Below are 13,924 nucleotides of genomic sequence, written 5' to 3' on the forward strand. Positions count from 1 at the left end.
TATATTTAAATATAGTAGGGTCTGGCTTGTGTGTAAGGGCTATTAACTCCACTGTAAGGTAAGTTTTAAACTAGGACCAGACAGTGATGAGGGTCAGGATAAATTAAATGTAAAAAAATAAGACGAAAAGAAAAGTTTAGGATAGGAAATGAGTATAGAAGTAGTTATAAGGATAGGCTTAACTGTTACTATAGTAACGTTAGAAGTATAATAGATGACTTTAGAACACTGGGAGGATTTTGATATAATAACTGAAACATGGTTAAACATAGATGATTTTGATGACAGAAATGTCTTTGAAATAGAGGGTTACAGGCTATTTAATACGGATAGAGTATTAAAGAGGGGAGGAGTGGCTTTATATGTAAAATGTGAGTTGCATCCTGTTGAAGTTGAGGATATCAAAAATAATAGCAAGGAGATTGAATCTATTTGGGTTTCTATTAGTGGATATAAAAAGAAAAGGCTTTTGTTACAGACCACCAAATGATACTGATGAAATCAGTGACAAACTTTACAATGAGATTAAGATTCCAGCTGTTAATGAAGTCATAATTATGGGTGATTTTAATTTCAGGCATATAGATTGGGAGTCAAACCATGAGGGAGAAAGATTTTTGGAAACTGTTCAGGATGGCTTTCTTCACCAATTAGTCAAGGAACCTACTAGAAACAATTTCCATCTTAGATTTATTGTTAACTTCAAATATAGAAATGATTGAGAGGGTGGAAATTGGGGAGCTTCTGGGTGCAAGTGGCCATTGCTCTATTAGGTTCGATGTTTTGCTGCATATGGAGATAAGGAATAATGATATTTTTGTTATAATTTTCAAAAAAGCAAATTTTCAAGGGATACAACAAGAATTATCTGTTGTGAATTGGATGGCTGAGTTATTTGGAGACACTAATCATATGTGGTAAATTTTCAAAGATAAATTTTTAAATATTCCAGGTAAACATTTTCCTATAGAAAGAAAAGGGTAGCTACAATTAAAAAACCAGGTTGGCTTACAAAGAATTTAAAAGATAAAATTAAAGAAAAGCATCGTACATTTAAGAAATTCAAATTCAATGGTATGACAGAAGATTATACAAGATCAAGAAAGTTGGTGAAACCGGAAATTAGGACATCAAAAAGGATGTATGAGAAAAGGTTGGCTGAAAATGTAAAATTAACAGTAAGGATTTCTGTGAATGCATTAGGGGTAAACAAAATGTCAGGATGGGGGTAGGACCCTTGAGGGATGATAAAGGAAGGCTAGTATCTGATAATTATAAGATGGCTGGGTTATTAAATTTTGCATTTTCTTTGATTTTTACTATCTAACATTTAAGCAGTGTTCCACATCTTGAATAGTTGATAAGTGAAAATGAGATCAAACAAGATGACTGTATTAATTCTGAGCTGGTTAAGAAAAATTTGGGAAGTTTAAAAAATGATAAGACTCCTGGGACAGATAATATTTTCTCAAGGATTTTCAAGGAGGTTAAAGACTGGATATTGAGCCACTTACTACTTTGTCATTCCTTGAATAGTGGGCAGGTACCAGAGGATTGGAAGTTAGCAAATTGGATATAAGAGTGGCTGGATGGAAGAAAGCAGAAGGTTGTTACAAATGGAGTTCAGCCAAACTGGATTAATGTCACAAATGGGATACCTCAGGGCTCAGTCTTAGGCCTTTACTCTTTTTGATTTACATCAATGACATAGATGAAGGAATAGTAATAAGTTACTTAAATTTCCAGATCATGTTAAGGTCTTGGATGTTGTTAGCTGTGAAGAGGATGCTGCTGATTTACAAAAAGATTTAGATCATTTAGTGAATTGGACAGGTAAATGACAGGCAGATTTTAATTACAATAAATGCCAAATAATGCATGTGGGTTATCATAATGTGGATAGGAATAACCTTAGCAGTGTTATCAAAGAAAGGGATCTTGGTGTAGTAGTTGGTCAGTTACTTAAACCATCCAAGCAATGTGCTGTTGCTTGTGGTAGGGCAAATAGTATTTCAGGTTGTATCTACAGAAATATTGAATACAAGTCTAAAGAGGTTATAATTTCATTGTACATGTCACTGATGAGGCCACATTTGGAATATTGTGTTCAGTCATGGGCTCCTTACCTTAGGAAAGATGGTGAATTGTTGGAAAGTGTTCAGAGAAGGGTTATTAGAAAGGTACCTGGGATGTAAGGATTGTCATACAAGGAGAGGCTGAAATCTCTAAAAGTGTTTTCTCTTGAAAAAAGAAGAGTTAGAGGCGATCAGATTGAGTTGTTTAAGATTGTAAAGGAAATTGATATTGTTGATGCATCATTTTTTTTTCATATTCAACAGTGATAATAGTAAGATTAGGGGACACAAATATAAATTTTGGCAAGGTAGGAATCATCTTCAGCTAACACAGTTTCATTTTTCTAACAGGGTGGTTGGCCTTTGATATGGATTGCCTTCAGATGTTCTAGAGGCAGTAAATTTAAGTGAGTTTAAGAAAATGCTTGATAAGTATATGAATCATATGGGCTGGATTTAAGATTTTTTTTTAACTATTTTAATTTAGTTTAGAGGATGGAACAGCTGAGATGGACCAATAGGTCCCATGTTGTCCAAATCGTTATATTATGTTATCTTCCTCTTAATGACATTAGTTTCATTTCATATACACAAAAGTTTTAAAAAACTCAATAAGTGCTGATATTGTATATCTATAACCTTATTTGCAACTATTTCCATGCACCATAACTATCATGGAAGAGGATTACCACAAAATGTAAATCTATATGCCATCTAACACTTTAGAATTTGCACAAGTGAACAAAATGAGTTCTCAAGAAAACAAATTTTTTGTAAAAGCAAGAAATAATAAACTATTGCAGCCAGTAATGAAAGAGGAAAGTTAGTGATAACTAATTTTTATTCTTGTTAATGGTCTAAGTCAGGTATGAACAATTTGTGACCCACCAAACAATTATATTTGACAAGTAGGCATGTTAACTCTAAAATACAGAGGTTATTTATATATATATATATATACTAGCACAATTTATTCAACCAAAACATTTTGTTGAAGTACCAATTTCAAATGTTAGAAGGAAAACATATTTTTAAACAAACCTCATCATGTTTTGTACCAAATCATACTGAAAGAATCAGCTTAGTATGTTATCTTATGTCTTTAGAACGAAATATTTCAATTATTTGGGATAAAATGAGGTCATAAATTTGGTGGTTGTGATTTAATTTGTTATGCTTATAAACTATAAGATACATTCTTAAAAAAAGTCACAATTTGTAAAAAACAACGATTATTTTATACACAATTCTATAAAAATAAGATTGTTTCCAGTGTCCAAGTTACTAACATACAATAACTTACTATACAGGATAAAAAGTGGTAAAAAACCCTGATGAAACTGGAAAACAATCTCATACACTCTACATGTATCAACATATACTACTGCGTCATCCTCAGGAGTGTAATGTTTTGCAAAAAATAACACTTATTTATACAATTATCGAAACACCAATTTACACATTAAAGACTTTCATGCCATGTTCTGACAACATTTCTATCAGGTCCATCATCCTTATTCAGTAATTTCAATTTACTTTTATTACATTTAATTATCTCAATAGATTCACGTATATTCATACCAGTTAAATTTTCAGGTTGTGCTAAAATAAAAATTTTTTCCCTTTGAGTTGTGTGATTAGTTTCGCCAACATGTTCTGCTAAAGTTGAAATAGCAATATTATTATTTTTAACATTTCTTTTATGTTCATTCAGTCTGAATTTTAAATTTCATCTAATTTGTTGTATATAATTTTTTTATATTCACATAATATATGCCAAATTTTTCCATTAAATCAATTTTATCTTTAGTTGTATTAAGAATTTTCCTGACTTTGTTTATTGGTTTGTCTATGAGAAAAATATTTATTTTTTTAAATTTTTCATTATTTGACAAGATAAACCAGGTATATATGATAGTGCTAAACATTCTTTCTTACTTTTTTTCAGCAAATGGTTTTAACTTAATATTTTTATCTTTGTTTTTTAATTTCATGACTGCCCTGTCAACAACATCTGGATTAAAACCTCTTTCCTCTGCTATGTGCTTAATTAACAATAACTCATTACTGATATCATCCTGTTTACAACATAATTTTAATATCCTATCCACATAAGAGTAAAAAACACAGTTTTTGTTAAATGTAGTGTGACAAGATTGTTGATGTGGCAGAATGATTTCAGAGAAAGGTTTACGATAAATGGTAGTTTCTAATTTGGCCCGGCATGGCCAGATGGTTAGGGCACTCGTCTCACAATCTGAGGGTCGGGGGTTCGAATCCCCGTCACACCAAACTTGCTCGCCCTTTCAGCCGTGGGGGCGTTATAATGTGATGGTCAATCCCACTATTCGTTGGTAAAAGAGTAGCCTAAGATTTGGTGGTGGGTGGTGATGACTAGCTGCCTTCCCTCTAGTCTTACACTGCTAAATTAGGGATGGCTAGCACAGATAGTCCTCGTGTAGCTTTGCACAAAATTAAAAAAAATAAAAAGTTTCTAATTTATCCTTATTTTTACTCACTAAAACATCCAAAAAAGGTAAACAACCATTTATCTCAACTTCATAATTTAATTTTATAGAATTATCAATCTTATTAAGGTAATTAGCAAAATTAGCTGGTTCATCTTTACCATACCGCCAAATCAAAAATGTGTCATCCGCATACCTTAACCAAACTTCACGTTTTTTATCTGCTATTTCTAGTGCTTCAATTTCAAAACTGTCCTTGAATAAATCACACAATAATGGAGATAAAGGAGAACCCAAAGCTAAACCCTCTTTCTGTTTATAAACTTTGTTATTAATTTGAAAAAATGAGTTTCAACACATACTTCTACCAGGTTAATTATATCCATTATTTCTAAGACTGAATTATTATTTTCTTTCAGTTTTTTTCTCAAAACATTCAATAGCTTTTTTCACAAGTACTTTGGTGAACATTGACATAACATCAAATGACACCAAAATATCTTTTTGATCTGAAATTATATGCTCAATTCTTTCCAGAAATTCAAACGAATTCTTAACTGTGTATTTATTTTTATCCCTTTAAAATGAGAATTTTTAGATATAAGTTTTGCTATATTATAAGTTGAACTCTTAATATTGGATACAATAGGTCTGAAATTATTACCAATATTATGAACTTTAGGCAAGGCATATAATCTAGGTAAAATAAATTTACTGGGAATTAAATTTTGCTTTTCATAAGGTGTTAGAGTTATACAACTCTTAATTTTTACTTTAACTATTGTATAAAGTTTATTTATAGGATTGAGTTTAATGTTCTCGTATGGACCTTCTTTCAAAATTTCTTCAACTTTAGAATTGTAATCATTTTTATTAAGAATAACAGTTTGTCCCCCTTTATCAGCCTTGCAAATGACATCTTGTTTCTTTAAATTTTCAAAATTTCAAAGTCCTTTTTATTATTATTTTTGAACTTAAAATTATTGAATAAAGTGGAACATTCACTTCTAATAATATGTGATTTTTCATCATTTAATTATTTCAAGTTAGTCTTAATTTCAGTTATGATATCTTTTTAAAAACCTTTATTTGAACCAAATGAGAAATTTAAACCTCCGTTTAAAAAATCAATCTGTTTATCATTTAGTATTAAGTCAAATTTATTCATGACTTTAGGGTTATTTAAAAAACTATTATACTTATCTGGCAATGAATCTAGTTTATAATGTTCTTCATTCACTTCTTTTTTCTGAATTAATAAATTTTTAACTTTTTGTCGAACGTAGTTTTACATGTAGCAATATTTTTTTGTGTATTTATCCATGACTTCCTTTCCCATTCTGTCCAGTCTTCATTCATTTCCTTAGATAGAGCTAATTGCAATAAATGCACTCTTTTTTGTCAAATTACAATATTCATTATATTCTCCACTTTCTTGTCTTTAATATTGCAATCCAGTTTTATGAATTTTGACGTTATTTCATTTTGTTTACACATCATTAAAAATGCTAGTTGTTGAAGGCATTTTTTTAACTTCAGTCTTTGTCATTTTTATAGAATTGTGTATAAAATAATAGTTGTTTTTTAAAAATTGTAAGTTTTAAGATTTAACATTACACACATGCCCAAAATTTTTTTTAAATATAAAATACATATTTGAAAGTTTTTGTTAATTTATTAAAGGTCTATAAGCTGTAGCTTTTATATCACTGTATACAAGCCTCTTTTCAAGTTTTTGTTAATTTGTTAAAGGTCCATAAACTGTAGCTTTTATATCACTCTATACAAGCCTCTTTTCCAAGTGAATGACCAATGACTGCAGCCTGTTAAAATATATAGATACATAGCCCATCACATTTTTGTTATTAGTATTGTGGCTTCTATACTACATCAAAGTTCCCCCATTCCTTGTCACAATAAACTTTGAAATGAATAAGATTCAGTCATCAGTTAACTTTTACCAAGTCACTCGAAAACAGTATTTGTATTTTACACTTTTGAATGCATTAAAACTTAAAAACTTGATTGATAAATTTACTAATTACTAGTTTTTACAATAATATGTTTAAACAATGATGTAAATATAGTATGTGTCAAGGTGTCTATATACATCTGTATAAACCTAAATTGTCATCAAAAATTTATTGTACAAATTTTCAGAATCAATGATAACCTATGCTACATTTAGTAGAATTTATTAGCTTCACATATACGTAACTAAGAAATATTTGCTAACTCAGACATAAATTCATAGTTCAGTCATGCATATCTGATAATCTTTCATTGAACCTACAAAATACCATAAAAGATAAATGTTTGTTATATTTTAGGACATTGGCTCAAAACCTGAAAAGGTGTGAAATTGTTGAGAAGCTGAGACAAAATATTGTAAATCCAAGTGTCAGGCTGAAAGCAGTGATTACCCAACTGAATCAGGTAAAAATATACATATATATATATATATATCTTATGTTCACTTATGTTTCATGCATTCTATCAGGTTTTATGTATGTATGGGCTAGATTATTTACAGTAGGTGCCAGTGACTTATTGGCGATAAATTTCAACAATATACAAACAGCACACAATCCTACTTATTTTCAAATAACATATTAAAACAAGTCAAATGTATATATAAAAGTTTGTTACACTGTTAGTTATGATAGTTGTATCCAGAACTTTAAATAATAGTGTCATTTTCATCAAATACCAAACAGGTTGATTCAGTTACTTTAAAACTCAATTGACAAGATGAATTATTCTTCTCTACTCTGTTATTACAATCTGCAATAATTTCACATTAAAATGCCAATATGCTCTTTATGGCTAAACCCACTATCATGGAGTCTAGATCTATCTAACTATCTCTATGTCTTACTCAAACTACATATTATACATACATTATATTTATAGCTGGACCAAGGCCTAGAATGTTCTACATACTTTGAGATATTATGATTCAATAATACTCAATCAAAACAATGAGAAAAATCTAGAAGGTTTTAGTAACATGATGCAATAATACAACAAGCACCAATTCACAACAATTGAACAACATAATGTGTGATTCGTACACAGTTATGTAAACAAATCTGTGATAAACTATCACTTCTAAAAATAACTAAATTTAACACTCCCAGTCATGTATATGTAGAATCTATCAACTACTGAATTGTTGAGTACAGTGACACAACACAACAGAATCTACCAACTGGTTACTTCTTCATTATAGAGAAAAGCATATTAGATATACCATCTGCTTAATTATTCAATATAATTAAATAGCATGAATTTACCAAGTGGTTAATTCTTCATGATAGTTAAATAAGAGGATAAAATCAATAAAGTGGTTATTTTTTTATTAGAGTGAAAGCATATGGCAGAATCTACCATCTTGTTAATTCTTCATAATAAAGAAATATCACGGTAGAATATACCAACTGGTTTATTCTTCATTGTAGTGGAATAGCATAATAGAATATATCGACTGGTTAATTCTTCGGAATAGTGAAATATAATGATATAATCTAAAATCTAGCAAATTTTTCTCTTAATATATCTTGTGATGTCTTGTTTTTACTTGTCTATTTATAAACCTTCTGACAGTATATATTCATTAGTATGATTATATTTTTTGTGGTATAGGAGTATCACATATTTCACTCTCCTATAGAATAACTTTAATGTAATAGTAAAATCAGTAAATCTTGGTAGAGATCTAGTTCTGAACCTAGGAAATATAATTTAGGCCAAATGCTTACTTAGTCAAGGATATCAGTTGCTTTTTCGTGGGATAGGTGTATTGTTTCCAACATCTCTCTGAGTGTGAGGCTATTGTACAGCTGTCACATGAAACAAAAATACTTCCATGTTCTTGTAATCCAATTTATGATAGATCAGTTATAGAGAGAATATGAATTGTGAGAGCAGTTTTAGCACTTTCAGAGAAAGTTATGACTGAACTCTGCTTTGCAGCATTTTTGTTGTTCTTGATTTGCTGACCAGCATATTATTTTATTTTTAACTTGCCCATTAACAAAAATAATATGTACTTGTTTTTACAAAGATTAGTCTTGGCTCTTTCATTTCATGAGCAACCTGTCAATTATTGAAACATTCCAAATACTGGAATACCACATTCTTTAACATATATTTTATACTTTTATATTCATATACAGATTGTTTACTTTATAAACCCTTTAAACAGTCATTAATGTGTATATATTTCTTAACTTGTCAGTCTCTCATACATCTATGTTAATTGACTGGTATTCATGTACAAACTCATATAAAAATCGATATCAAGAAAAATGACAAATCTTGAAATCCTCCCATTTATTGTGAATAGTCATTCCTTGTAACATTATTTGTATATTATTTAAAATTGATTGTGCTCATTGATATCAATAAATAAGCTGCCTTTAATAAATTTTACTTTCTTTCTACAAATTTCTGATTATTTATTGTTCATAACTCACCTCTTGTAATTTATTATATAGGTTTGCTTATTCAAACTTCAGGTGGGCTATATATGAAGATCAAGAAAGTATTTATGAAATTGCAATCTGTCCTTCCTACTGTATTAGTAAACAGAGAGTTTCAAAATAAAATACAAAATGAGTGGTCAGAAAGGAAGAATTGTTGAAATGTAGAATTTAGGATTATGCTTCATATGATAACTATGTATATACTATAAATTGCTAAAAAATGAGAAAACTGTGTCAAAGTTTTAGCAAATTTAAGTCTTAGAACAAAAGTGGTATATTTAAGAAAATATGTGATACATATGAACCTTGATTCAAGTCCCCTCCTCTTCCAAAACATAATTAACTCTGCTCACACTACAGCTTTTACTCAACTGCTAGGATTTCCTTCTATTTATCTCACATTATTTGCATGATCTGGCAGCATCTTCCTCTGAGGGTTTTTGACTACCTCCTGTAGCTATTTTAACCACATCTGCTAAATCATAAGGAAGTGTATCTTCATTACTAATATTGTCTCTTATTTACATTCCAGGGTCCCTTACCTCTTTTTCACACGATCCTATTCTGTGGAGAGTGTTGCCCAAGCATGTTTGCTTTTATCAAACGAATTCTGCACTAGCAACCATTAACACAATATATTTTATCAAGTTTGCAACAGGCTCTATAGAAATGAGGTGCTCCATAAGACCACCTAGAGGCAAACCAGGTGTATTACTCTAATATGCTGGACTGCCACTTGTGTACTATTATGAGTAAAGCAGAAGGGGATCCTGCCCATCCCTGTTGATCATTGGATTGAATAAATCGTGATCAGTTTGCTTTTAAAAAGTTTAGAGAATGTCATTCACCTCTTGCACTGTTTCCAGAGCATTGTTCCTCAGGACTCCTCAGCACGCATTACTTCCCCCTCCCATATTCTACTACTGGAGCTAGGGAGTCCTTACCACACCTGATTTCCAGTCACTGGGGTGGTTGACAGAGGTTGTTACTCCAGATTGTTTGAGTGAATTCCTCCACTCAGGTCCCTAGATGTTTTTTTTTTTCTCAGATGTTGGTAGGAGAAGCACCAGCCTACACGGGAGCTTACTCATAATACCAGTTCAGATTTGGGGCTCAGCTATTTGGTTAGGTTGAGCATGGCCCTTCTTTTTTTTTTTTATCAATATTGGTTCAGTACATTGTTCATGGAAGAGGGTCCATTGTCTCCGCATAATTCCAAATGCAGAGTAGTCTCATTTTGGATTTTGGGTTGAGCACAGCTTGTTCCACATCCTCCACATAATTTCAGGGATAAGTGGAATTTACCTTGCCCACACAGTTGAGGAGTGAGGATGATTGTTCTTAATTCCAGACCGTATGTGTTCTGTTTCCTCAGGTTGAGTATGTTTTACAGGATCCTGTCATTCCGAGTTGGGGTGTTGCCTTTCTGACTTCTTCAGGTTGAGGAGAGGGTTTGTTCACTTTGGTGTTGCTTGCCTTCTCATCCTGATTCCAGTGGCTCAGAATGCATCACTTTATGGCTACAAGTCTGGATCCACTCACAAGTATATATATATATTGCATTCCAAATGCCCCAGGCCTTCAACGTTGCATTTAGGAACCATTGTCCTATAATTTCAGTGGAACCTCAGCTACCTGGTTGGGGCATGGCCAATAATGGTGACGGATCATGTCAAATTCTACCTACAGTGCATGAATTAGGTTCCGGATGAAAAGCATATGAGGATATTCGTCACCTTGTTTCCACCTTAAATATATATTTTAACTACATTCTGGCTATAAGTAGTTAATACTCAATTGTTATCTAGTATAACACTATTTAACTTAATTCATTACTCTTGTATTAAACAATCAAAATTTTATCAAATGTCTGAACATTTTCACAAGTCATATGTTGTTGTATTGTCCCTCACTGATGTTTGATTTCACACACTAGTGTGTTTATATACTTGCAAACTAACCCCAACATTTCTGGGTTTCATACCTGGTAGGTTTGGATTGTATCTTTGATCAGGTACTGGGCCACATGATCTTAATTTATAACCTTGTGTCTCTGTAGTATGTGTTTGTGGTATCATGACATTTACTGCAACACTGATTACTTGCTGAATTTCAGCTGCTCTACTTGGCTCTGCTACATTGCTTGGCAGTGTACTTTCGTTAATATTTTATCCCCTGTTCCCAGCATTATGACATCTATATCTATAATTATTTCATCATTCTCAGATATTATATCTGTGACTTCATCATTTTTCAATGTATTCTTCATTTATCTGATTATTACCAATGCTTTTTGACATTTTACTCTTAACTTCTAATCTATTATTTGTTTTTTAACAGAATCTTGCTTATCTAATAACTCTTCATATTCATAAGACTTAGTTCCTTATTCTTTTTTACCTCACTGACATGTACTACTTGTGGTTTGTTTCCATATCTATGTCTCTTGCATTTAAAAATTGAGGGGAACTTATTATTTTCACTACATTAAATTGATCCCTCCATAACTGAATCAATTTATTGTGTTTTCTCTTCTAACAACTGGAATATATATAATTTACTTTCTTATATGTCTGTTCTTCCCCACTTTCAGTTGCTTAAGTGTTCATTTGCTATTTTAAATGCCACTTCTATCTTTTGCATCATAGATACTTTATAGACCTTACTTAGTGCATAATTAATCTTCCATAGATAGCATGAAATCCCTACCTTATAGTAAAAAAAAACTTTCCTGAGTAACCCATTTGCAACACTTCTATAAAGTAAAAATAGCAAAGTAATTGCTGATAATCCCAAGCTTTTTACCTAATTTCTAATTTGACAACACATCTAATAAAGTTTTCTTAAATCTCTATCTACAAGTTCATTGATATGTGTGCATAATATGCTGTTGTCTCTATTTCTTCATACCTAATAATTCTCATATTTCTTTCATTAATTTTGAAATAAAATTTGTGTTTCAATTGTCTTACTAAAATATGTTGTGCATTTGGATGAAGAAAATGGAGGCACTTCATTCCAGTCATATTACATTTATTTCTCAAAAAGCAGAAACATAAACATTTACAATAGTTCCTTCACTGTGTAGATCAATATAACAAAATTTGTAACAACAACTAGTACTTGAATAGCTGAGACAAAGGTTTCCAATCATTTCAAACTGAGCCACATGAACTACTCATAGAGGTCATATGAAATACCCAAAGTATTGCAAGAGAACTCTTAAAATACATTATGGACCTTTTTAACTACAGAGTTAAACAGCGACACAAATTATTTATTAAGGGCAGTTTTCTAATTCTAATGTGCCACACATATATAATATTTTGGCCCAAAGTATTGCAAGAGAACTCTTAAAATACATTATGGACCTTTTTAACTACAGAGTTAAACAGCGACACAAATTATTTATTAAGGGCAGTTTTCTAATTCTAATGTGCCACACATATATAATACTTGGCTCTCAAACTTAGCTCTCTCTCTCAAGCTCTCAGCTTTATATGTTAAATTTAAGTTTATTGTTTAAATAGTAATGTATTCTCATTAAATTATATCATTTATAGTTAACTGGTTATTAATAAACCTCTCAATAACTTCTTAGGAGAGTTAACTGTATAGTAAAATCTCTGTCTTTCATCCTGTACATTTGTTTAACTTTGACTGTAGTTTGTGTTATTGAATAAACATTGTTTTTAATATGTGCTTCACATTTGTGACCATTTATCACATTTGTTTATTTTACAAATTCAGCCAGACCCAGAAAATTCATAATTACTTTGTATTAAATTTCTTTTTTCAATTTCTTGCTATTCTGTGGATCTATCTTTTTCACTGTTGGAATAAATCAGTTTTACCTAGGAATACCATACCTGTGAATTGTTTAGACCTTAATTTTAAAATTCTTTCTCTGACATTTCACGATTTACTTAGTCTCTCATCCATTTTAGAGTGTTTCTCAGTTCAGTTTCTAGTTGATACTTCCATACTACCACATGATTATGAATGTAATTCTTTCTCTGACTTGCAGTGTTTTACACCAATCATACATCAATTCATTATGGCTGTTTTATTGATTTAATGAAAAACCTCACCTCACCTGAAAAACCTCACCTGAATTTGCTTCAGTAGTGTCTGTTAATGTAAAGAAGTATCATCTCAAATTCATTAGGCCTACTGGTTGTTCTTTTTCATTGACTAAAACCTTTATCATTAGCAGAATAACTATTTAATTTTTTGAAGAATTGTCTATGTTACTCTGTCTCCCTTTTCACACATGTTCTCAGATTCATTAGATATTGTAATATAATCATGCTTACTCTTTTCTGTAAATGATATTTACACAGATAAGAAATATTTAATTTTTACCACTTAAGGAGTGATGGGTCATTAATTTTAATTCCTTGGTTTACAAACTTTCAGAATCTCATTTAAATTTTTAAATTCCTCCTTCACAATGTGAAAAAGTTATGATATATTTAAATGCCTTTCCATTTTTGAACATGATTTCCACACAAAGAAAACATTGTTATTGATATTTGCCCTTGGACTGTAAGTAGATGTGAAGATAATGCATGTTCGTATGTTAATTACAATTATCAGGAACATCGAGAGCCAGCACAGACCCCAGGGCAAACATCCTCGCTGGGCCCCCTTTCTCTCTTTTTTTAACATTTTCAAGAATTTATTAAAAAAAAGATCCTAAATTAGGACAGCAATGAGCTCATAAACCAGACAAAATCATATTTTTTACCTCACAGTATAAGTGTAAAAATGTTAATGAAGTAACAACAAATATCTATTAAATTTATAAAGTAACAAATACATATTAATTATTACTCAAATTATTATTTCAGTCGTTCTTAATGTATCAAGCATCTATATGCAAAGAAAAGCC

The 13,924-nt window shown here is 30.9% G+C and overlaps 1 protein-coding gene across 3 annotated transcripts in view; it reads left to right on the forward strand.

The window, feature by feature from the left end:
* The window catches only part of LOC111088393 (EF-hand calcium-binding domain-containing protein 6-like), a 102,559-nt gene that overhangs the window by 56,934 nt on the left and 31,701 nt on the right, over window positions 1-13,924 (forward strand). For all 3 annotated transcript variants that reach the window (XM_022398409.1, XM_022398458.1, XM_022398508.1), the window contains exon 12: window positions 6,874-6,979. In XM_022398409.1, the coding sequence (XP_022254117.1) occupies window positions 6,874-6,979 (106 nt within the window). The remainder of the gene's footprint in view (window positions 1-6,873; window positions 6,980-13,924) is intronic.

Source organism: Limulus polyphemus, unplaced genomic scaffold, assembly GCF_000517525.1.
Source record: "Limulus polyphemus unplaced genomic scaffold, Limulus_polyphemus-2.1.2 Scaffold3, whole genome shotgun sequence".
In the NCBI taxonomy this organism is placed as follows: Eukaryota; Metazoa; Arthropoda; class Merostomata; order Xiphosura; family Limulidae; genus Limulus; species Limulus polyphemus.